The 25,858-nt window shown below is 35.8% G+C and overlaps 1 protein-coding gene across 2 annotated transcripts in view; it reads left to right on the plus strand.

Annotated features, from left to right (window-relative positions):
- DPY19L2 (dpy-19 like 2) overlaps nt 1-25,858 on the plus strand; it is a 97,341-nt gene that overhangs the window by 10,965 nt on the left and 60,518 nt on the right. For both annotated transcript variants that reach the window (XM_004007903.6, XM_060415029.1), the window contains exons 4-9: nt 2,174-2,311; nt 10,254-10,374; nt 13,224-13,317; nt 16,073-16,130; nt 18,613-18,704; nt 23,967-24,066. In XM_004007903.6, coding sequence (XP_004007952.2) covers nt 2,174-2,311; nt 10,254-10,374; nt 13,224-13,317; nt 16,073-16,130; nt 18,613-18,704; nt 23,967-24,066 — 603 coding nt within the window. The remainder of the gene's footprint in view (nt 1-2,173; nt 2,312-10,253; nt 10,375-13,223; nt 13,318-16,072; nt 16,131-18,612; nt 18,705-23,966; nt 24,067-25,858) is intronic.

The raw sequence follows: 25,858 nt of genomic DNA on the forward strand, positions 1-25,858 counted from the left end.
AGAGTCGGAGACGACTGAGAGACTGAAATGAACTGAACTGAACTGAAAGATCAATTATAGTAGGTGAGGAAAGGAAAACAAAGTTTAAGAAGTGATAGAGACCTATCAGAATTCTTGGAAATTGCTTTCTCCTGGGGTAGAGTTGGCCAGTTTTAGCTGGCACTTAAAATATTTTTTAAGCTCTCTTGATTTCCAGATAATCTCTTTTAGAGAACTTTTGATATTATTTCTTTAATACTTTTTCTGTTCTTTTGACACGGAATCTGTAAAATGGATAATGTAATCTACTGTATTTTACATAATTGTGGGGGTTAAATGGGATAAAGAAAGCCAGAGATGCAGAATTTACAATTAAGAGAAGCCAGGACTCTCCAGATGAGCTAATCAGGGGCCAAGAGAAGAGCTGAAATTGGCTCTTTTGTTTGCCTTTAATTGTGACTAAATTAAAATTTTTAATTAAAGAATAAAAATTAGCAAAACTTACCATTTCAATTATTTCTAAGAGTATAGTTCTGTGGCATTAAACACACTTACATTGTGCAACCATTAACCCTCATCCATCTCCAGAACTTTATTATCACAAATAGACTGTACCTGTTAAGCACATAACTCCCCACTCCCACTGCTTTCTCACCTAGCTCCTTGTTGACCTCTATTCTACTCCTGTCTATAAATGGGCCTCATTTAGGTATCTCAGCCATTGCTTTTTAAAATCTCTCACCATATAGCCACTTAAAAGCTTTGAAGAATTGGACATGTTAGCATTTGTATGGCATTTGAATGTTTAATATCTTATAGGTGTTATTTCCAAAGAGAGGATATACAATATTATTTAATAAAGAGTTGGTGATGGGCAGGGAGGCCTGGCGCGCCGGAGTTCATGGGGTCGCAAAGAGTCGAACACAACTGAGCAACTGGACTGAAAATGTAGCTGTGTCGGCATCTGGGCTTCTGTGACAGATCACTAGATTCAGATAGCAGTTCTATGCTTTGTTGTATAATGATGAGTAAGTTGTCTGATTCTCAGTCTCATCTGTTAATTAGAAATAATGCCAGCCTTATAGGATTTTATTGAAAATGAAGAAAGAGAAATTGAATGAAGCACATAGCACAGTACCAGACACGAAAATAATAACTTGCTAATAAAAATGTGTATGTTTTCTCTTTCTGTTAGTACAGACATGCATATTAGATATCTTTTTGTTGTACTGCCCTGTTTCTCTCATAAGCAAAAAGGAAAGATCCTTATATGAACTTGCTCTATTGATACTAATTAAAAATTATGAAGAAGTGCCCTTTCAGATATTAGTTAAAACAAATCTTTAATTTTAATAGTCGCTCCTGTTGCTTAATCTGTAAAAAAAAATAAAGTACCTTATAGTTGTATGAAGCCAGAATGAGTGTAGAGTTGAAGGTTACTTTCAATGATTTTGAGAGGAACATATATTACAAACTATGTGACCCTTTAGTTTTTAGGAAAGAAAGTACAAAACTGATGAGCAAGTAATATGAAGCAGCATACTTTTTTGTTAGTCTTTGAATTTTAAATAGCAATTTTACTAGCTTAATAAAATAATCATTTCACATGCTGTAGTAATGTACTAGAATAACCCCTCTTTCAGGACACAACATTTCTGTCATGAACAGTAGCTCACAGCTTTCACTTTGTGCAGAGCCAGTCAGTGGAACTGGGAAGGAAAAGGAAAGCATGAAGTGCCATCTGATGCTCTTGTGACCATCATTTATTATTTCTAAAGAGTTGGAAAAATATAAGTAATTATGCAAAGTTGTACACATACAGTGACACAAAGTCATACTTATGCCATAATTATCAGATCTCAGTCTCTAGGTGTCTCACAATATGGGGGAAAAAATCAGGCTTGGTAGAATTAAAATGTATTGCTTACTTATTATAAGGTGAGGTTAGAAAAATTCCTTAAAACATTGAATACATCCCTTTAACTCTTTCAAACCTATGGAAAATATGAAAGAATAGTATAGTGATGACCTGAAAAAGGTATGCTTTTGTTTGCACTCAAGAGTGCAGTAATAAGTAGAAATTAGGAAGTCTTATTATTGATCTTTTTTTTCCTTTTCAGAATAAATTGTCTAAAAAGAGAAAAATAAGTATTTTAAAATTTTACTTACATTAACAATTTATACTTTTTAAAAGGGACTTTATTATTCCTACTTCAAGACCATTGTTGAAGCACCTTCATTTTTGCAAGGACTATGGATGATTATGAATGACAGGCTCACTGAATATCCCCTTGTAATTAATACAGTGAAACGCTTCCATCTTTATCCAGAGGTAAGCAGTGTTTTGGGGAAAATATTTGTAGAGGGGTTTCTTTTATCAGATGAAAGTTATAAGCACAATGAGGATGTTATAGGAAGGAAGGGATCTATAAAGTTTATTGATTATAGTTGAGCACCACATCAAAAGTTCCTTTCCTAAATCAAAAAATCCCAGAAATTATTCTCACATGAACTTAAAAGAATAGAACCTTAGGGCAGTAATGGCCAGTGTAATAGACAAGCCAGATGGGAAGGAGCCACAGATTCACAGATGGAGATGGTTCATAGGTTATCACATTCGTGGGCATAGGGTTGTTCATTATTCCTTTTGCTGTGGTGGTTTAGTTGCTCAGTCAGGTCCAACTCTTTTGAAACCCCATGGACTATAGCCTGCCAGGATCCTCTGTCCATGAGATTTTCCAGGCCAGAATACCTAAATGGATTGGCATTTCTTTCTCCAGGGGATCTTCCTGACCCAGGGATCAAACCCATGTCTCCTGCATTGGCAGGTGGATTCTTTACCACTGAGCCACCAGGGAAGCCCCATCAATCCTTTACTATCCTTTTAATGTCTATGAGATCTATAAGGATGACCTCTCTTCCATTTCTGATATTAGTAATTTGTGTTCTTTCTCTTTTTTTCTTAGCCTGGCTGGAGGCTTATTGATTTTATTTACGCCCCGTTGTTAGATGCAGGCACATTGAGGATTGGCATGTCTCCTTTTAGAACTGACCCCTCTATCATTATGTGATACCACTTTTTATCCCTGATAACTGTTCATGAAGTTTTGCTCTGTCTGAAATTAGTACAGCTACTCTGATTTTTCTTTTAATTAGTTTTTGTGTAGTATATCTTACTTCATTCATTCGCTCTTTTTAAAACACATTTTATTTTTGGCTGCACTGGATCTTCGTTGCTGTGCAAGGGCTTTCTCCAGTTGGGGCAAGTGGGGCTGCTCTTGTTTGTGGTACATAGGCTTCTCCTTGCGGTGGCTTCTCTTGTTGCAGAGGATGGGCTCTAGGGTACATGGGCTTTGGTAGTTGTGGCTCACAGGCCTGGTTGCTCCGTGGCACACGGAATCTTCCCCAACCAGGGATCGAACCCATGTTCCCTGCATTGGCAGGCGGATTCTTAACTACTGGACCACCAGGGAAGTCCTCTTCATTTACTCTTAATCTATATGAGTCTTTATATTTAAAGTTAGTTTAGACAAAGTATGTTTGAGTCTTGATTTTCTGATTTACTCTGATAATCTCTGTCTCTTGATTGGTGCATTTAGATCATTGATGTCCTAAGTAATTATTGACATAGATTGATATCAACTATATTTGTTGCTACAATATTTTATATTTGTTGCCCTTGTTTTTGTTCCTATTTTGACTCCACTCTTCTCATGCCTTTTGTGGTTCTAACTGAGCAGTTTATATTATTTCATTTTCTCTTTGTTACCGTATTAGTTATAATTCTTTTTTTTTTTTAACTTTTTTTGGTGGTTGACCTAGAGATTGCAGTATACATTTAAAATGAATCTAAGATCACTTTCAGATAACACTAAACCACTTTCAGGGCTGTGTGTGTGTGTGTGTGTGTGTGTGTGTGTGTGTGTGTGTGTGTGTGTGTGAGGACCTTCTAATAACAAAATAATTCTAATTCCTCCCTTCCAACCCTGAATCATTGCTGTCATTTATGTTTGTTACACATAAGTTTAAGTACATGCATCATTTCAGTTCAGTTCAGTGGCTCAGTCGTGTCCGACTCTTTGCGACCCCGTGAATCGCAGCACGCCAGGCCTCTCTGTCCATCACCAACTCCCGAGGTTCACTCAGACTCACGTCCATCGAGTCAGTGATGCCATCCAGCCACCTCATCCTCTGTTGTCCCCTTCTCCTCCTGCCCCCAATCCCTCCCAGCATCAGAGTCTGTTCCAATGAGTTAACTCTTTGCATGAGGTAGCCATAGTACTGGAGTTTCAGCTTTAGCATCATTCCTTCCAAAGAAATCCCAGGGTTGATCTCCTTTAGAATGGACTGGTTGGATCTCCTTGCAGTCCAAGGGACTCTCAAGAGTCTTCTCTAACACCACAGTTCAAAAGCATCAATTCTTTGGCGCTCAGCCTTCTTCACAGTCCAACTCTCAGTCCACACATGACCACTGGAAAAACCATAGCCTTGACTAGATGGACCTTAGTTGGCAAAGTAATGTCTCTGCTTTTGAATATGCTATCTAGGTTGGTCATAACTTTTCTTCCAAGGAGTAAGAGTCTTTTAATTTCCTGGCTGCAATCACCATCTGCAGTGATTTTGGAGCCCCCCCAAAATAAAGTCTGACTGTTTCCACTGTTTCCCCATCTATTTGCCATGAAGTGATGGGACCGGATGCCATGATCTTCATTTTCTGAATGTTGAGCTTTAAGCCAACTTTTTCACTCTCCTCTTTCCCTTTCATCAAGAGGCTTTTTAGTTCCTCTTCACTTTCTGCCATAAGGATGGTGTCATCTGCATATCTGAGGTGATTGATATTTCTCCAGGCAGTCTTGATTCCAGCTTGTGTTTCTTCCAGTCCAGCGTTTCTCATGATGTACTCTGCATAGAAGTTAAAGAAGCAGGGTGACAATATACAGCCTTGACGTACTCCTTTTCCTATTTGAAACCAGTCTGTTTTTCCATGTCCAGTTCTAACTGTTGCTTCCTGACCTGCATACAGATTTCTCAAGGGGCAGGTCAGGTGGTCTGGTATTCCCATCTCTTTCAGAATTTCCCACAGTTTATTGTGATCCACACAGTCAATTTTGAACAAAGCTATTATACTTTAGATCAATTAAGAGTAAGAAAAAGAAAAGTTTTTTTTATCTTCACTTATTCTTTCTTTGATGCTCTTTCTGTGGATCCAAGTTTTCTAATCCATGTCTTTCTTATCTCTCTAAAAAACATACAAAGTCTTTCAATTTTTGTTTGTTTGAGAAAGTATTTCTCTTTCACTTTTAAAGGATAGTTTCACATGATACAGAATTTTAAGTTGGTTTTTTATCCTCTCAACTCTTTAAATATTTCATTTTCTTCTTAAATTGAATAGTTTCTGAGAAGTCAGAGGTACTTCTTAACCTTTGTTCCTTCTTAAGTAAGGCATGTTTTTCTTCTGACTTCTGTAAGGATTTTTTTATCTTTAATTTTTTTATAGTTTGAATGTTATATGCATATTCAGTATGTATGATTTATGAATAGGTATAGTTTTTCTGTGTTCTCTAAGCTTTCTGTACCTGTAGTTTGATGTGAGGAAATTCCCAGTCATTGTTTCTATTCATAATATTTCTTCTGTTTCTTTATCTTTTCTCCTATGGCATTCCCATTACATGTATGGTGTACCTTCTGTGGTTGTCCCACAGTGCTTGGGTATTGTCTTTTACATTTTTGATTTTCAGTTTTGGAGGTTTCTTATTGAAATATACTGAAGCTCAGAGATTCTTTCCTCAAGCCAGGTCCAGCCTACCAATAAGCACATCAAAGGCATTCTTGATTTCTGTTATAGTGTATTCTGTTATAGTGTATAGAGAACTTCTCTGCTAGCATTGCAAATCGGTTCTTGCATGCTCCTTTCTTTATCTGTTAGAGCCTTTAGCACATTAATTATTGCTGTTCTGAATTCCCAGTCTTACAATTTCAACATGCCTGCCATATCTAAGTCTAGTTCTGATGCTTGCTCTGTTTCTTCAAACAATGTTTTGGCTTTTAGTATGCCTTGTGATGCCTTTCTTAATAGCTAGCTTGAGGTACTGGGTACAAAGAGCTGCCATAAATAGGCCTTTAGTAGTGTAAGGGAAGCATTCTGTAATTAGGTCTCAATTTTTTGTGAACATGTACCTCTGGACTGTGAACTTTGTAAGTGCTTCTTGGTTTTTTCTTTCCCATTTAGGTACAGCAGGATGACTAGAGTGGGCTGGAATTGGGTATTTCCCTTCTCTCACATAGAGGGGTGGAGTTGGGTATTACTCTGCCACCCTATAGTTTGCTGCTGCTGCTAAGTCGCATCAGTCGTGTCTGACTCTCTGCGACCCCATAGACAACAGCCCACCAGGCTCCTCCATCCATGGGATTTTCCAGGCAAGAGTGCTGGAGTGGGGTGCCATTGCCTTCTCCGACCCTGTAGTTTAGGCTTTGATAAAACCCTAGCCGAAGAATTAATGCTTTTGAACTGTCGTGTTGGAGAAGACTCTTGAGAGTCCCTTGGATTGCAAGGAGATCCAACCAGTCCATTCTAAGGGAGATCAGCCCTGGGATTTCTTTGGAAGGAATGATGCTAAAGCTGAAACTCCAGTATTTTGGCCACCTCATGCAAAGAGTTGACTCACTGGAAAAGACTCTGACGCGGGGAGGGCTTGGGGGCAGGAGGAAACGGGGACGACAGAGGATGAGATGGCTGGATGGCATCACCAACTCGATGGACATGAGTCTGAGTGAACTCTGGGAGTTGGTGATCGACAGGGAGGCCTGGCATGCTGCGATTCATGGGGTCGCAAAAAGTTGGACATGACAGAGTGACTGAACTGAATTGAACTGAACTGAAAACCCTAGCTGGTTAGGCCTACTTGTAGAGTAGTCTCTTTCAAGGGCAGGCCTTGTTAAGAACAGAGTGCTCTGGTGTATTTCAAAATGTTCCTCTTTCCACTTCTCCCTCAGAAACAGATTTTTTTCTGATATCACTGTAAGAAACTAGTGATTTCTCCTAGAGATAAAATTCATAAATATGTATGCATTATCCCTATTACTGGGTCTCCCTGGAGTTTTTGATTCTTAGAATTGTCTACACTGTGCCTCTAGCAATTCATCAATTATAATTTAGGTTTTCCGTCTCTCCATCTGGTTCCCATGGAGGTTTCCACCCCTGGGTTTTTGCTCCAATAAGTTGTGATTCTCTGTATTTGCCTGTCAACCTTTACAGTCTGGGAGAAGCAGTTTGCCTAGTGACCTCACTTCTCTTTTGGATCTGAGAAGAGTTGACTTTTCAGCTTGTTTAATTTTTTCTTATTAGAATGGAGTGGCAAATTATAAGCTTCTTACATGCTGGACTTGGAAACCTTATACTTAAAAGAAAAATTGATTCAATATATTTTATTTCCCTTGAGGTTGCTTACTTGGTCCATGGACTTTTTTTTTAGTGGGTTTAGTGGGTTTCTTTTAGTTTTCAAGTGTTTGAAGATTTATCTTTGTTATTAATTTGTAGCTTAAATTCATTGTGTTTAGAGCATTTAAAAACCTAGATTCAGTTTTTATTTACATACTCCATTTGATCTCTACTGAAGAGAATGGTACTATATATATGTGTATGTGTGCATATATATATGTGTTGTTTTTTGAGTGTTTGGTTGTTTTTGTTGTCTAAAAGTTATCTATTTCTAGGCTGCCACTGTCCTAGTCCTTTGGCTAGAAAGAGTAGGCCTTTTCTGAATGCCGTGTAAGCCCCCAGTGGTGTTTCTGGTTGCCAGACTCTGACTCCAAATCTGAGAAAGTAAGGCAAAAGGAAAGTCCAGGAAACTTACAACCATGTCATTCCTTGGGTCCTGAGACTCCTAGCTAGTGTGCCGCCTTTTTTCTACCTTTCTTCTTATGATTTATATGATTCGCAGAAGTTCTAGTTGTTCTTGCAGGAATAGAGAAAAGTACATCTACTCCATTTCCCCAAAGTGAACATTTACCTTATTTAAATATTGCCTTTTTTTTCATCTTCAGTTAGTTTAAGTGATTTTCTAATATTCCATGTGGTTTCTTCTTTGATCCATTGGATATTTAAATATTGTGTTATTGAATTTCAAAGAATTTAGGGGTTTCTCAGATTTATTTCTTTATTTGATTTCTATAAGTGCTTTTCAATGTAATTTGTGGTAGTAACAATGGTATAGACCTACATAAGATTTAAGATGAAAGAAGTGGTTTTCTGCAGCAGCTTTCTCCATATCCCATCTTACTTTTCAGAGGCACTTTGACCTTATTTCCTCTAATGATTATCTGGATAATTCTAGTGAAAATAGAAAAATCAAAGAGAAAAAAAAAACTATTTGTTGAATCTTCAACTTTAGTTAATGTTGACTTACTCTATGTAAATAAGATAAGGATTTAGCTTATCGGACTAGGCCAAGTTCTTCCAGTGTTTGATAATTATTATTTTTAGTTTTGAGTTATTTTTATAATTTTATATCATTAAATCTCTGTTTTTTGTGCCACTAATTTCCATCAGTATGGCCTCTAAAACATTAACTAGTTTTTTCATTTTACTTACCAAAAAATTTATTGAATTTGCACAATTTTCAGTTTCTTTGATATTATGAAAAAATAATCATGATAATTAGTTCATTCATTTTTAAAACTTGAAAGCATGTAAATGACAGCCAACAAGGACTTGTCCAGTCTTATTTTCATATTGCATAGATATAATATGGAGAACACTTAAATTTGCTTGCAGCCTTATGTGGTACTTCAGTGTTGAAGTAAATGCCCATACTTTGTGTTCACAAGGAGCTTAATTTCTCATCTTAAAATATGAGTGTGAAACAATGTGTTTTAAAAGGGTAAAGGCATTTAATGCTTACTCTATACCAGCACTTATATATGTGAGCTCTAATCTCCCATCACTCTTGTAAGATGGTCATTAATGTTATTTTAGAGATGAGGTAGCTGAGGTTCAGAGGCTGAAGGATTATTTCACACCATAGAAACTATAACTTGCAGAGTCAGAATATTTTGTTTATTTTGACTTCAAAGTCATGCCTTCTTCCTATACTGAATGATATCTCATAAAGGAGTATAATTCTAGATTTTGCACATTTAATGTGACAAATTTTTGTACATTTGTGAAAAATACACAAGTTATAAATTTGAGCAGAATGTCAGTTTTACAAAATTAAGTGATATAGTAAATCTATATTATACGTGAAAAGTTGTTTCTGGTGTTTACTGATGTGTATTACATTAACTGCTTGTATAATATTGTGCAATGAATAACTCTGCATGTGTGCACGCTAAGTCGCTTCAGTCATGTCCGACCTTTTGTGACCCTATGGACTGCAGCCTGTCAGGCTTCTCTGTCCATGGGATTCTCCAGGCAAGAATATTGGAGTGGATCTCCCCGACCTGGGGATGGAACCTACATCTCTTACGTCTAACCTCCATTGGCAGGCAGGTTCTTGGTCACTAGTGCCGCAAGGGAAGCCCCAGTGACACTAGCTACCTGTCTTTTGTGCCTAGGGAGAAACTGGAAGGATGGTCACCAAAATAGTTTACTTTCCCTTTGAAATCTTTATTTTTTAACTCGCCCCTCCCCCCGCACAGTGATCTGCATTATTTTTCTCAAATCTATAAAATTATTTTTTTAAAGCAATCTCCCAGGAATCAGTACTTTTTTGTAATTTTTTGTTGCTAATTTCCTTTGTCTTTAAAAATTTTAAGGCAGATTTCAGATTGGGAAGGATTGGTTAAGTCAATCTGCTTAATCAAATGTTAATGCTTAATGGGCATAGGAGCTATTATTCCACGTGCAGTTGTTTTATAGACTATGAGTTGGTTTTTAGACTATGAAGATAATAAGTTCAAGGGCCTAAGAGAAATGTTATAAAATACTCCTGTAAAGCTTTGTATGTTTGCTATTAATTTTCTTCATATTTTAATTATATACTTAATGCTTGATTTTACAGCTACTGTTCTGTTTCAGTTGTTTGAAAGAGTATATTACAGAGATGTCAATCACAACATAAATTGTATAGCTGTGCATTACTCAGTAATATACAACTTTATAGTGTATGTGTACATAAAATTATTTAAATGACTGTTTCCCACATGAAATGATTGAAATAAATTCATCAAAGTTTATAATGTTATAAATTCATCACAGCCATCATAAAATGATATTTTGGAAAAATTATAAAGATAATGTATATCTATCATCTTTTTAATTTTATCTCTTTTAGGTGATTTTAGCCTTCTGCTATCGCACACTTGTGGGAATAATGAATTTATTTGGGTTAGAAACTAAGACCTGCTGGAACGTGACCAGAATAGAACCTCTAAATGAAGTTCAAAGCTGTGAAGGCATGTTTCTTCCTAAAATGCTGCTGTATATTGTCATTAATATTTACATATATATTTTACAATATTATGACTCTCTAAGAATTATTATAAATTACTATGCTTGATTTTTTTCTTTAAAAACATTATAGAACTGATTCACCTAAATATTTACCTTTACCCTTTAAAATAAATTTTTGAGAGGGCAATGTACTTACTAACATAAGTATTATTTTGGAATTTAATTTGAATATTAATATATATCTGTGTAAGGTCATACTGATTATAAGACATTCCTTCCTTTCAGAAGGCACAGAAATGGTTTTGAGGTGGCTTGAATATGTAAATATAGGGGATATAGATCAAATAGCCACAGTTCTATCTGTAATCGTTGAGAAAGTTAATGTAAACATTTAGCCATGCATAAATATTTAAAAATTAGACATATATAATAATAGGTTACTTTAGAAGTTCTACTTTTTTGTGCTCTCACAGTCCATGAGTAGTTCTTCATATACATCTTCCACATTAGTATCTGTCAGAGAACCACTTTTAGAATCATTTAACAGTTTTACCGAATCCGTAATTGTCATTGCTATTTAAGATATTTGGAATTTAGCCCTATTACAATCTAAGTAATTGTAGATTAGTACTTAGATTAGTAATTGTAGATTACAATGCTATACCTTGAAACTTTTATTTGCAATCCCATGTATCTACTTGCATAACACTTACATAGTTGTTTTTTTCTTTTTCATATTCTCTACAACTTTGTTTTATATATTTTTTTCTGTTAACTTGTGTGCAATAACATTCTGTTCTCAGAATATATCCTAAATCTGTATTTTCATGTTTCCCTTACATTTTTACTGATTCCCTCAGATGCTCTTTATAATATCTAAAACAGTGGTGGTAGAGGATATTTGAGGACAGTTAAACTTTTTTGTTCAAAGGAATTGAGAGAATGCCTCATAAATTGAGAGATTCGGCCAGCATGGAAGGTAGAACCTTGTCTGAGGGATGGGAAAAAATCACCTTATGTATGTGTATATGGTATTTATTAAATTGCCACTAAGGGGCTTCCCTGGTGGCTCAGAGGTTAAAGCGTCTGCCTGTAATGTTGGAGATGTGGGTTCGATCCCTGGGTCGGGAAGATCCCCTGGAGAAGGAAATGGCAACCCATTCCAGTATTCTTGCCTGGAGAATCCCATGGACGGAGGAGCCTGGTGGGCTACAGTCCACTGGGTCGCAAAGAGTCGGACACGACTGAGCGACTTAACTTTCACTTTCAAGTGATAGGTTAGTATTGGCACTTGGGCTCCTAAGATAAACCTGGTAAACATGGGGCCTTACCAGCATAGATTTTACATGTTAGCAGGTACAACTGTGGTGGATATTACAAACAAGAAAATAAAATTGCTGAGGATAAGAGAGGTGTTTCCAGAACAGGGACCAGCATATTCCAAAGTTCTGAAGCAAGAGAGAATTGAAAGAAAGCTAGACTTCCTTGAGCAGTTAGAGAAGAAAACATGGTGTGAAATGATGTTTGGAATGTAAACAAGGGTCAGATAATGAAGAACCATTTACTGGCTAAGGATATTATATGTATTCATTGAAGAATTTTAACATGTTTTTAAAACATGATTTTGGCAATTACATGGAAAAGATAATTAGTAAAGGACAAAAGTGAATTCAGTGAGTCCAGGTAGGAAACTATTTTGCTCTCAGCAAGTGATTAAAGGAAAGATAACTGGAAAATGAATGGATTTGAGAGAGAGTATAAAGCAGAAATGAAAGGATTTGATGATTGATGGGAAAGAGGAAAGAGGCTGGGTTTATGTAATATTGTTGGGTTTCTGGCTTAAGTAATTGAATCCCTCCATTCAAAATGGTAAGAAACATTAAAAAAGTAGCAGGTTTGAATTGGTTCATTAATTTGAAGTATCTGAGAGATTCCAAAGTAGAGATGTCAAGTGGCTACCTATGTACATACATACAGGAATAAGAAAGTTCTCATTTGAATGTAGACTTGGCATCATCTGTATGTAGATGGTAATTGGAACCACGGAAGTCAAAGAATTTCCTTAAGGAGAACATGCAGACTTAGAAAAGAAGAGGGCATATGACAGGTCCTAAAGTAGGCCAGCGTTGAAGGAGGGTGTGTATAGGAAGAGGAATTATTAGGACAGACTGAAAAGGAATGATCAGAGAAGTAGAAGAAATCAGAAAGGCTAGCCCTTTAATCCTGCCTCCACCAGTTACACCTAAATAACTTTTGGCAGGTTAAGTTTTCTGTGTTGTTTTCTCAACCACTGAAAAGCTTGTTTTCACAGCAAGTAATTTCAAAGATTTGTTCTGAGTATTATGTCAGATAATAGCGAAAAAGCACCTAGTAGATTATGTCTGTGTCAATATATCACATGTACATGGAAGTTATACATGGAATGTATTAAATATTATGGTCCTGGCTATACATAGTAATGGACCAGTTTATCTTTTATAGACTAAAGCTGTGCCTTAAGGTCAGGGGCCATATCTGAGTCATCCAGGATAAAATTAATGTAGTGGATTTTGTCTTGTGATTTATCAAGTAACTCTACAGAAAGTTCATAGGAGCATCACCTAAATAAAATGAAGCACCAACTAATCATTACAGTATGATAATACTTCGGTGGAAAAAAATGCAAATGTAACCAATAATACCTCATGTATGGGGAAAGTACTAATGTAACTATTAAACAGAGCAGCAGTCTGAGCCACAAAGCTTTTAGCTAATTCATGAGCTCTTGATTACAAACCACTGAGATAATTATGCTCAATTGCTATATAGTCATTTACTCATTAAATACTTAATAATCTGTGTCTTTTTAAAGGATTGGGAGACCCTGCTTGCTTTTATGTTGGTGTGATTTTTATTTTAAATGGAATAATGATGGGATTGTTCTTCATGTATGGTGCTTACCTGAGGTAAGATTACTGTATTAAAAGACATTTCGGTGGCCTTTCTGACATTTGTTGATTAAATTAAAAGGATAATTAACAAGATTAATTGACTAACAGATGGAAACATTTAGATTTTATTTTTTTCAAAAGCTTAGCCAAATATGCAGCCTCAAACTAGAGCTAGTCACTAAAATAAAATCTTTAAAATATTAAAAGGCCTCCTTTTTATCCTTGTAGGGTAATCCAGTCTTATGGATGTGGTATCCAAACTTATGCTCTTAATTTGACAAACTTAATTGTCAAACTTAATTTGACAATTATTATTAGATGCCTACTGTGACTGAGAGCACTATTCTATAGGAGCTAGGAATACAAAAACAAATAATCCCTGTCCTTATGGAATTTATAGCTAAGGAGGCAGACAAAATAAGACCACCCAATTGAAAATTGGAAAAAATATGAAAAGACATCTTCCAGAAGAGTTCCAGATTGCCAACAAATGTATATAAAATTGATCACCATATTAATTATCAGGAAAATACTCATTTTAACCACAGTGAGATACTATCTCACATCTACTAGGTTGACAAAGGGCTTCTCTGCTGGCTCAGATGGTAAAGAATCTGCCTGCAAAGCAGGAGGCCTGGGTTCGATCCCTGGGTTGGGAAAATTGACAACAGGAACTCTTATCCGTGGCTGGTGGACATATAAATTAGTACAACTATTTTGGAAAAACATTGTGCATTATCTAGTAACTTGAAGATATATATACCTTATAATTCAGCAATTCCAGTTTGAAGTAAATATGCCTAAGAAACTCTTCTACATGTACACCAGAAAGTATGTACAATAACATAACATCTTTGTAGTAACTCCAAACTAGAAACAACTTAAACATCCCTCCACAGAGAAATGTACACTTTTAAGTTTATTATTACAGAGAAATATTATAAACAGTGAGAATAAATGAACTATAGGTACCAGCATCAATGTGGAAAAAAATCTTACAAATATAATGTTGAATGAATCAAAGCAGGCACAAAATCTGAAAATACTGCAAAATTAGATTTGTATAAAGTTCAAATACAGGTGAAAGTAAATGATAGTATGATGTGTATAGAAGCAGTTTTGTTGATAATTACAAAACTCAGGATAGTCCCTGTCTCAAGGGATGGCATGTGAGGTGTCAGGATGTGATCTGTTTTCTATTTCAGTGACATATGGTGGTCAAAAGAATATTCACTTTATAAGTGTTCTGTAAACTATCGGAAAATCTTAATGCACTTTTCCATATGTATGCTATATAGAAAAATATATAAACTCATCAGTATTTTGAGGGAAAAGAATTGCTTTTAGATTGTGCTAACAGGCTAAGATGTTAATAAGATGTTCTATTTTAAACAATAATTTGTATTTATTATGCTTTTTTCAAATATGGAAAATTTTACACTAGACCAAGACATTTTAAAAATTAGTATTTTTCATCAGGAAAGCTACCCATGAGGAAAGCTACAGTCTTCTTTAAATTAGTTACACAGTTCCAGGATATCAATACTTTATTAAGCTCCAGTCTTTAAGAAGAATATGAAGATATAACATATGCTGACTATAAAAGTGTCACCAAAATTGTGAGGAGACTAGAAACTATGGCATATGAGGAACAAAAGAAACGGGGGCTTGGGGAGAAGTTTTCTATTTCTTAACCATGTCTACTCTCCCCTCTGGGCACTAACTTGGGACACAGGTATTCTGTTTCTGTTCTTTTGGTGGCTAAAGATAAAACTTTAACATGCATATTTAACTTGACCAAGTCTAGAATTGATTGATATTTTTCCTCTTCTTTTTGATCAATACAAGGAATTTAGAACAGTGTACTTGAAAACAGTTCCTAGCATCTTATAATTATTCTAACTATAATACTTAGTAGTTTAGTACTTCTAGTACCCCTCCACAGTAGTCACCACTGTTTCTTCTATGTTGCCAAGTCTTCTTTAGATTTATCTACTTGTTCCTAGTTACTGTATGCAGCATTTATTCTTGCTTCTCATGCCTTCTTCCTCTCAATTCCTTCTTCAAAGTGTGCCCTTTGAATTCCCCTTAGTGAAAATATCTTCAAGGTAAATTACTTCCAACTGGCTTTCCTCTGCTTGTTTTGTTGAACTCATTCTTCCCTTTTTTCAGTCATTAAACCAGTATTTGTCTTCTGAGTGTGAAGATGTGTGTATAATGATGAACAATACTTTAAAGAAAGGCAACCTTAAGAAACGGTTCTTAATCTTTGATAATTATCAGGCGTCCTTGATCTGAGTTTTGTATTCTACAATGTTGTTCGTTGGGACTCAGCAAGAGAATATTTGTAGTAGTTTAGATGGTTCAGTTACTGCTAAATGAAACTGTTAGACTCTTCATCTTTCAGTCACTGATATCCAATTTGATGACAAAAAATTTTCCTCCACTCAGAATATTCAAAGAATGGAGTATATATACTCTGAAATGCTGGCCTGTGTTAAAAAATATTTTATGTTCACATCTAATATACTTAGAAAATATTTTAAATACAATAAATTGTAAGATTCAGACTACTTTATATTTATACTTTGGATCCTTATACATTCAAGAGTACAACATCAACTACATGAGTACTTTTGCAATTTTTATTGTTATTTTACATGGTTTAGTATTGTGGCATTTTAAAATCTAAAATAATTTTGTGAAAAAGTCACTATATTTTACATGAATTTTGATTGTATATATATATATATATTTTTTTTTTTTACAGTGGGACTCAACTTGGAGGTATAATTACAGTCGTATGCTACTTTTTCAACCATGGAGAGGTTTGTTTTCTAGACAATAATTTTTAGAAATAAAAGGGGCAGTATATTAAAGCAGTATTTAATTGTATCTTACTTAGGACTTTGCAATATTTTAAAGAACCTTATGTTGTAAGTTGTTTTTTAATCATGTTGATCCACTTTTTTACATAGTCATTAGAATATATGATGTAAAATATCTTGCCTGGTTTTTAGCATGTATATGTGTTATATATATTTTGTAGAAAAAGGAAATATTATACTTGTTGAGTTCAGGCACCTTATATACATTATCTCATACACTTCCATCAGACTCTTTAGAGAAGTGGTTGATATCTTCATAGTGGAAGATATGAAATAGAAATTTGGAGTGGTTAAATTACAAAGTCAAGATTCCTGATTGACTCCATGATGAAGCTGGGTTTCCTCTTATCCTTCTCTCTGGCTCTAAAACCTCACTTCTATTACATCACGATCCTTTTAATAACACAAGCTGAATTCAAAACAGAAATTAACTTGGTAACTCAGTCCACCAAAACAGGATTCACCTAAAAAGAGCTCATGAAAACTTATTTAGAATATGATGGATTCATTCAACAAAACAAGTAAAAAATGTGTGCCAGGTTCTGTGTTAGATGCTGAGGTTTTGGGAGTGAAAAGTGGAAGAATCTTGACTGCTAGTTTTTGAAATCAAAATATGTAATATCTTATGGCAGAGATTATATAGGGTAGAAGTCTCTATTCATTATGTTGGGACAAGTAGATACATGGTTATTTTTTTTAATTTTAATTTTTACTTTATTTTACTTTACAATACTGTTTTGGTTTTGCCATACATTGACATGAATCCATCACGGGTGTACATGAGTTCCCAAACATGAGCCCCCCCTCCCACCTCCCACCCCATATCATCTCTCTGGATCATCCCCGTGCACCAGCCCCAAGCATCCTGTATCCTGCATTGAACATAGACTGGCGATTCATTTCTTACATGATAGTATACATGTTTCAATGCCATTCTCCCAAATCATCCCACCCTCTCCCTCTCCCTCAGAGTCCAAAAGTCCGCTCTATACATCTGTGTCTCTTTTGCTGTCTCGCATACAGAGTCATCATTACCATATTTCTAAATTCCATATATATGTGTTATGGTTATTTTTTAAAAAATCAATTAGACAAATGTGTGCTAAGTTGCTTCAGTCATGTCCAACTCTGTGTGACCCTATGGACTGTAGTCTGCCAGGCCTCTCTGTCCATGGGATTCTCCAGGCAAGAATACTGGAGTAGGTTGCCGTGCCTTCCTCCAGGGGAACTTCCCGACTCAAGGATCGAACCTGTGTCTCACAGCTCCTGCATTGACAGGCAGGTTGTTTCCTACTAGCGCCACCTGGGAAGGGAATCATAAAATTATACATAAATATCTTAAATATATTAACTTAAATATATTGTCAGTCAACAATGTGTTATACAAAAAGATGTGTCTTTTCTTTATGCAAAGACAAGGCTTTTCTTTTGAGTATGCATTATGTTTTAATCTTCTTCTACATATTGTGTGTAATTCATCTTCCAAGGTTTACAGTTTAGTTTCCTGTAGGAAGAGCAATGAATTTTAAGACTCTTGCAAGGTTGGTTATAAGAGTTTAGATTCTTTTCTAGAATTTCAGAATTCTTGATATAAAATTTTGTAATATTCCCATCCATTTATCTGGGTTTACCTGGTGGCTCAGATGGTAATGAATCTGCCTGCTGTGCAGGAGACCCCAGTTCAACCCCTGGGTTAGGAAGATTTTCTGGAGAATAGAATGACTACCCACTCCAGTATTCTTGCCTGCAGAGTTCTATGGACAGAGGAGCCTGACTGGCTATAGTCCATGAGATCATAGTCCCATTTGTCTTGAAAATAGTTTTAAAGACTATGAAATTTATTGATAATTAATACTTATAAACATCATATCAGGGATTCCCAAATACTCTTTGTTTTTAGAAGTTTGCAGTTAACTCTTCCAAAGGTATATTTCACAAATTCAGGGCAATCTTAATTATTTATAGCATATGTCTGTACTCATTATATTTGTCATGTACAAACTCTTGGTGTTTGTGAATGCCCTAGGTGACATTTGTTTATTTTTTTCTGAGCATGCATAAGTCCCAAAGCCATGGGGTGCCACAGTTATCACTGCAGAGCTAGAGTGTAGATCTGGTTTGTTGTTCCCAGAATCCTCACTGCTCCTAACCCTATCATCTTCTTTGTCCTTTGGGTGTCCTTAGATTTGACCTGATCTATCTTTCACTTGTTTCTGGACTTGGTAGTTAATGGCTCTCTACCTAATGACTATGTCCTATAAGAGTACTCCAAAAACTGAGAAGCCATACAGGTATTCAGAAATAAATAAGCCTAATACAAAAATTACTAAGACCAGCCAAGGCCAACCAACCCATGATTATTAAGTTAATGATGTTTATTGCAATGGAACATAGAGTAAAGTAAGCATTTTATTGATTTCAGGCTACTCGGGTGATGTGGACACCACCTCTCCGGGAAAGTTTTTCATATCCATTTCTTGTACTTCAGATGTACATCTTAACTGTGATTCTCAGGTAATTTTAATTTGTAAAACAAATCTAGATAAATTATGAGTTTCTCAGAATTACTTCAACCTATTGTTATAGTTACTAAATTTAGGTTCAGTTTTTAAATATTATTCAAAGTTAAATTGTGTCCAGTTTAAAAAAAAATCTAAAATCACTATGTAAAAAAATTGCTTTCCACTTAAAATAGTTTAGGCTACAGATTTTAGATAATTACATTATGTTTTAATAAACCAATGTGTTTGTGATCATATATATTTGGTTAAGTTTCAAGTATCACAGTAATCCATTCAGCATCACAGTAATCCGAGTCTACATCCCAAACACTGATGCTGAAGAAGCTGAAGATGACCAGTCCTATGAAGACCTACAAGGCCTTCTAGAACTAACAACATAAAAGATGTCCTTTTCATCATAGGGGATTGGAATGCAAAAGTAAGAAGTCAAGAGATACCTAGGATAACAGGCAAGTTTGGCCTTGCAGCACAAAATGAAGCAGCAGGGCAAAGTCTAATGGAATTCTGCCAAGAGAATGCACTGGTGATAGCAAACACCCTTTTCCAACAACACAAGGGATGACTCTACACATGGACATCACTAAATGGTCAATACCAAAATCAGATTGATTGTATTCTTTGCAGCTGAAGATCGAGAAGTTCTATACAGTCGACAAAAACAAGACCTGGAGCTGACTGTGGCTCAGATCATCAGCTGCTTATAGGAAAATTCAGGCTTTAGCTAAAGAAAGTTGGCAAAACTACTAGGCTATTCAGGTATGACCTAAATCCAATCCCTTATAATTGTACAGTGGAGATGACAAATAGATTCAAGGGTTTAGATCTACTGAACAGAGTGCCTGAAGGACTATGGACAGAGGTTCATACAGGAGACAGTGACCAAAACCATCCCAAAGAAAAAGAAATGCAAGAAGGCAAAGTGGCAGTCTGAGGAGGCTTTACAAATAGCTGAAGGAAAAAGAGAAGCAGAAAGCAAGGGAGATAGGGAAAGATATACCCAACTGAATGCAGAGTTCCAGAGAATAGCAGGGAGAGATAAAAAGCCTCTTCAATGAACAATGCAAAAAAATAGAAGAAAACAATAGAATGGGAAAGACTGGAGTTTTTGTCAAAAAAAAATTGAAGATATCAAAGGAACATTTCATCCAAGGATGGGCATGATAAAGGACAGAAATGGTAAAGACCTAACAGAGTCAGAAGAGATTAAGAAGAGGTGGTGGCAAGAACTGTACAAAAAAGGTCTTAATGACCCAGATACCCATGATGGTGTGGTCATTCACCTAGAACCAGACATCCTGGAATGTGAAGTCAAGTGGGCTTTAGGAAGCATTGCTACCAATAAGGGGCTTCCCTGATAGCTCAGTTGGTAAAGAATCCACCTGCAATGCAGGAGACCCCAGTTCTGTTCCTGGGTCAGGAAGATCCCCTGGAGAAGGGAAAGGCTACCCACTCTAGTATTCTGGCCTAGAGAATTCCATGGGGTCGCAAAGAGTTGGACATGACTAAGTAGTTGGACACTACTCATAAAGGTAGTGGAGATGATGGAATTCCAGCTGAACTATTTCAAATCCTAAAAGATAAGGCTGTTAAACTACTGCACTCAATATGTCAGCAAATTTGGAAAGCCCAACAGTGGCCACCAGACTAGAAGAGGTAAGTCTTCATCCCAATTCCAAGGAAGGTCTGTGCTGAAAAATGTTTGAGCTACTGGACAACTGTGCTCACTTTCCATGCTAGTAAGCTTATGCTCAAAATCCTTCAAGGTAGGCTTCATCAGTACATGCATTGAGAACTTCCAGATGTACAAGCTGGGTTTAGAAAAGGCAAAGGAACCAGAGATCGAATTACCAACATTCATTGGATCATGGAGAAAGCAAGGGAATTCCAGAAAACCATGTACTTCTGTTTCATTGACTACACTAAAACTTTTGATTGTGTGGGTCTAAAAAAACTGAAAAATTCTTAAACATATGGGAATACCAGACCATCTTACTTGTCTCTTGAGAAACCTACAACAGTTAGAACCTTACATAGAAAAACTGACTGGTTAAAATTTAGTAAAGGAGTATGACAAGTCTGCATATTGTTACCCGGCTTATTTAACTTATGTGCAGAGTACATCATGGAAAATGCTGGGCTGGATGAGTTACAAGCTGGAATCAAGATTGCCGGGAGAAATACTCACAGCCTCATATAAGCAGATGATACCACTCTAATGGCAGAAAGTGAAGACAAACTAAAGAGCCTCTTGATGAGGTTGAAAGAGGAGAGTGAAAAAACTGGCTTAACACTCAGCATTTTTTAAAAAACCCAAGGTCATGGCATCTGGTCCCATCACTTCATGACAAATAGAAGGGGGAAAAGTGGAAGCAGTGGCAAATTTTCCTCATCGTGGGCTCTAAAATCACTGTAGATGATGACTGCAGCCTTGAAATTAGAAGAAGCTTGCTTCTTGGAAGGCAAGTTATGACAAATCTAGACAGTGTATGAAAAAGCAAAGACATCACTGTGCTGACAAAGGTCCATATAGTCAAAGCTCTGTTCTTTCCAATTGTCATGTGCAGATATGAGAGCTGGACCATAAGGAAGGCAGAGCACCAAAGATATGATGCTGGTTTTTTGTTTGTTTGTTTGTTTTTTTTTAGTTTTATTCCTAGGTTTTTTTTTTAATTTTTATTTTTACTTTATTTTTCTTTACAATACTATGCTTTTGAACTGTGGTATTGGAGAAGACTTCTGAGAGTCCCTTGGATAGCAAGGAGATCAAACCAGTCAATCCTAAAGGACATCAATCCTGAATACTCATTGGAGGGACTGATGCTGAAGCTGAAGCTCCAGTACTTTGGCCACCTGGTGAAAAGAGCAGACTCTTTGGAAAAGACCCTGATGCTGGGAAAGATTGAAGGCAAAAGGAGAAGAGGGCGACAGAGGATGAAATGGATGGCAGCACCAATTTGTTCAGTGGACGTGAACTTGGGCAAACTCCAGAAGATAGTGAGAGTCAGGGAGGCCTCGCGAGCTGCAATCCATGGGGTCACAAAGAGTCAAACATGACATAGCCGCTGAACAACAACAAAGATTCAAAGGGTTTTGAGAAGCTAATACTTTTTCCCTTCAGTCCTCTTGTATTCTGACTCATTGTTTTCCAATCTGTGGTTTGATGAAGCATGAAATAAGTGTTTGATGCACAAATGAATTTGAGAAATGCTGAGTTACATAGGAGTATCTGTGTTCATATGTCTATTAATATTTCTGAACTACAGATATTTCTAGAGGTTTAACCAAGGTTTCATCTCAGCTTTTTTCCCTGCACATATATTTTGTTTGGGATTAACTTTATAAGCATGTCAGAAAATTTAAAAGTCTGAGCAACAACATCAGAAGCATAAATAGTAGAATGCTATAAATAACTTTATCACATAGATAGGTTTCATAGAATGTTATTGAGATCTATCACTGAATCAAATAGTGATCACTGTCCCCTCCAAACTCCCAGAGAAATGGGAGAGTGATCGTTATTAGTGATTATTTATTAGTACCCTTCAGATTTTGCCTATATTAAGATCATTTGTGTACATCTTCTTTCTTTCTGAAAACCATAAATTTGTTAATACAGCACACATGCACAAATGTCTGAATATACACTTAATATAGTAAAATGCCACTGAAAACAGAGACCATGCTACATTTATGTCTTTAACCATGGAGCACTTAGCACACTGTCTTGTAGCCATTTAAAGCCCCTTATGTGTTCACTTAAAGAAGATATATAAAGGGAAACTGGGGTAGTAACAACCTCTAAAAAGGTGCAGACTACCTTACCTATAGGAAAGGTTTTTTTTTTATATTGAATTTGGATTTGGAAATCTAATTTTTATCCATTTATTTTCTATTTGTTTAAATTTTTTGAAGTGATATTAGTCTGGCCAGGCAGAGATTTCATGGAAGGAAATAAGTGAATTAGAACACTTAGCATTGTATGCTTGAATGCATGTGTTATACTCCATACTTTCAGTTCAGTTCAGTTTAGTCACTGAGTTGTGTCCGACTCTTTGTGACCCCATGGACTACAGCTCGCCAAGCCTCCCTGTCCATCACCAGCTCCCAGAGCTTACTTAAACTCATGTCCATTGAGTCGGTGATGCCATCCAACCATCTCATCCTCTGTCGGCCCCTTCTCCTCTCACCTTCAATATTTCCCAGAATCAGGGTCTTTTCAAATGAGTGAGCTCTTTGCATCAGGTGGCCAAAGTATTGGAGTTTCAGCTTCAGCATCATTCCTTCTAATGAATATTCAGGACCGATTTCCTTTAGGATGGACTTTAGTCAAAAATAATTTTTATTTTGTAACCATAATTGAGTACTTAATATATTTTATGATATATTACTAAATAGTATGATCATTACAATTTTTACTTTTGAAAATTTATGTACCATATTATAACAGTGTATCACCTTTAGAAAAATAACAGAGTTTTGTAGTTTACACAAAGTGTTTGCATTTCCTTTTTTCATATTCTAAAAGATACTAATGTCTTATATGGTAAAAGGTATTGGTTACTGTTATATCTCATAATTGAAAAATGGACAGTTTAAATTTCAATATGCATTAGTTTAACTGCATTCCAGAATCATTCCCTTGAAGTCATCATTGAAAATGACCTTTAAATTTCTCTCTTAGTCGTTAGCTTATAATTTCACCAGCACGTAACATTTTTCAAAACTTAAAAGTGGTGGTATATGAAAGCTACTACTGCTCATATAATATAAATATCTCAAGGTATGCAAAGTCAGTTCACATTCTATTTTCTGACCTTCTTGCTGGAGTATTAAATGTCTAATGTCATGCATCGTTAAAGGAAAATAAAGTTTTAGTTGAATATAGTTGTTTTACAGTATTATATTAGTTTTAGGTATACAGAAGTGTGATTCATTATTTTTATGGATTATACTCCATTAAAAGTTAATTAAAAATGACTATAATTATTGTGTTATAGGTTTAAAATACTTACTGATAAACTAGATACAATATCTTATTTAAAGCTCTAATTTTGATTGTTTTATTATAAGCATTTTTATAATTCAAATATTTTGTTCTTTTTAATGTGCTTTTAAAAGTTAACTGTATTTTGTTATCTTACATCAAAGGTAAGGGGATCGTTAGATTTTAACATTTTGCAACCAGTCTTTCAGTTCAATGATAGGCTACTTTTATATATAGTAAAACTTAATGGTGTCAATTCTCTTCATTAAGGACAACGAACAATAGTAGAAGGCACTTTATTGCACTCTGCCTTTCCAATGTTGCTTTTATGCTTCCCTGGCAATTTGCTCAGTTTATACTTTTTACACAGGTAAGATGATTTTAAACTTATTTAAGCTGAATGCAAGATATACTTGGTTGTTTCCATTGAAAAAAATTTTTTGTTGAAGTATAGTTGATTTACAGTTCTGTGCTAATTTCTGCTATACAGCAGAGTGACTCAGTTATACACATATATGCATTCTTTTTTAAATGTTCTTTATCATTTTGGAGAAATTTTAAATATGATTATATTTGTGTCCTAATAGATTTTCAAAATATTGAATGATTATAAAGTTGACATACATGTTTGATTTTTTAAAAAATTATGTAATCCTACCTTCTGTGAATGTGTTAGTTAGGCAGATATTAAAGGTCCACCTGTAAAACAGGGTTTTTGCTCTTATTTCAATCCATAATTTTTCCTATTGGTATTTGAGGTGATCTCTGTAATTCTACCTGTAGATTCTCCTTTTGCCTGAGTAATCATTTTAGGTGCCAATCTGCATAACATGATAAGGACCACTTAAACTCTTCATGCTAGGAGATTTCTGCTTCTATTCCAGCTAAATGTTGGCTGTTTTGTCTGAAGAGCAGAATCATACTGGACACCATTTCTCAGAGCTTTAATCTTGATATTATGGAGTAAACTGAGACCGTATCCTGTTACCCCAAACAACTAAGTAATTAATGACAAGAAACTGAGCTGGGGAAACAGAAAGTGAAAGTGTTCGTCACTCAGTTCAGTTCAGGTGCTCAGTCATGTCCAACTCTTTGCAACCCCATGAATCGCAGCACTCCAGGCCTCCCTGTCCATCACCAACTCCCGGAGTTTACCCAAACTCATGTCCATTGAGTCAGTGATGCCATCCAACCATCTCATCCTCTGTTGTCCCCTTCTCCTCCTGCCCTCAATCTCCTGCATCAGGGTCTTTTCAAATGAGTTAGCTCTTCGCATCAGGTGGTCAGTTGCCAACTATTTCTGGCCCCATGGACTATAGCCCACCGGGGTCCTCTGTCTATGGAATTTTCCAGCCAAGCATACTGGAGTGGGTTGCTATTTCCTACTCTGGGGTATCTTCCTGACCCAGGGATCAAACCTGGTTCTTCCACACTGTGGTCAGATTCTTTACCATCTGAGCCACCAGGGAAGCAGAGTATAAGATCAATTTTGATGAAATTTCCTACTATGAATTTTTGTTAGAACTCCTTTCCACTTAACTAACAAACACTGGTAATGTGTAATGATATTCTTTATTGGCAGTGAGAAATTCTGCCAAGAATCTTTTGTATGTGGAATTGTCTATAAAAAATGAAGTTATAATCTCAATTTAGTTTATGCCACATGTCTAAAGCATATTTAGAATATTCACTCTGCCTTACTTCCTTATATTTGATCTATAACTGTTAATAACATGGAGTTTCTATGGTTTTCATTATTTGCGTATGCCAACATAGTAGAATAGATTCTAGTGTACATCATTTCCTTGCAAGCAAATGTATTAATTTAGTGGTGCTGATGAAACTGTTTAGTTCCTTGGGTAATTTTGATATTGCCTTAATGATTTTTTATCCATTCAAAAGATGAACTAGACTTTTATTTTTTTAATTTTTTATTGAGCTATTATTAACATTTTGTAAAGTGTACAGTGTGTTGATTTGATACATTATTGTATTACAATATGATTATCACCTGATTAGTATCATAGTGTTAACACCTCTATCAAGTCACATTATTATTTCATTTTTGTGGTGAGAACATTTAAGATCTAGTCTCTTAGCAACTGTGACTTATCTAGTATAGTACTGAGTGTAATGACTATGCAGTACATTAGATCTCCAGG

Source organism: Ovis aries, chromosome 4, assembly GCF_016772045.2.
Source record: "Ovis aries strain OAR_USU_Benz2616 breed Rambouillet chromosome 4, ARS-UI_Ramb_v3.0, whole genome shotgun sequence".
Lineage (NCBI taxonomy): Eukaryota > Metazoa > Chordata > Mammalia > Artiodactyla > Bovidae > Ovis > Ovis aries.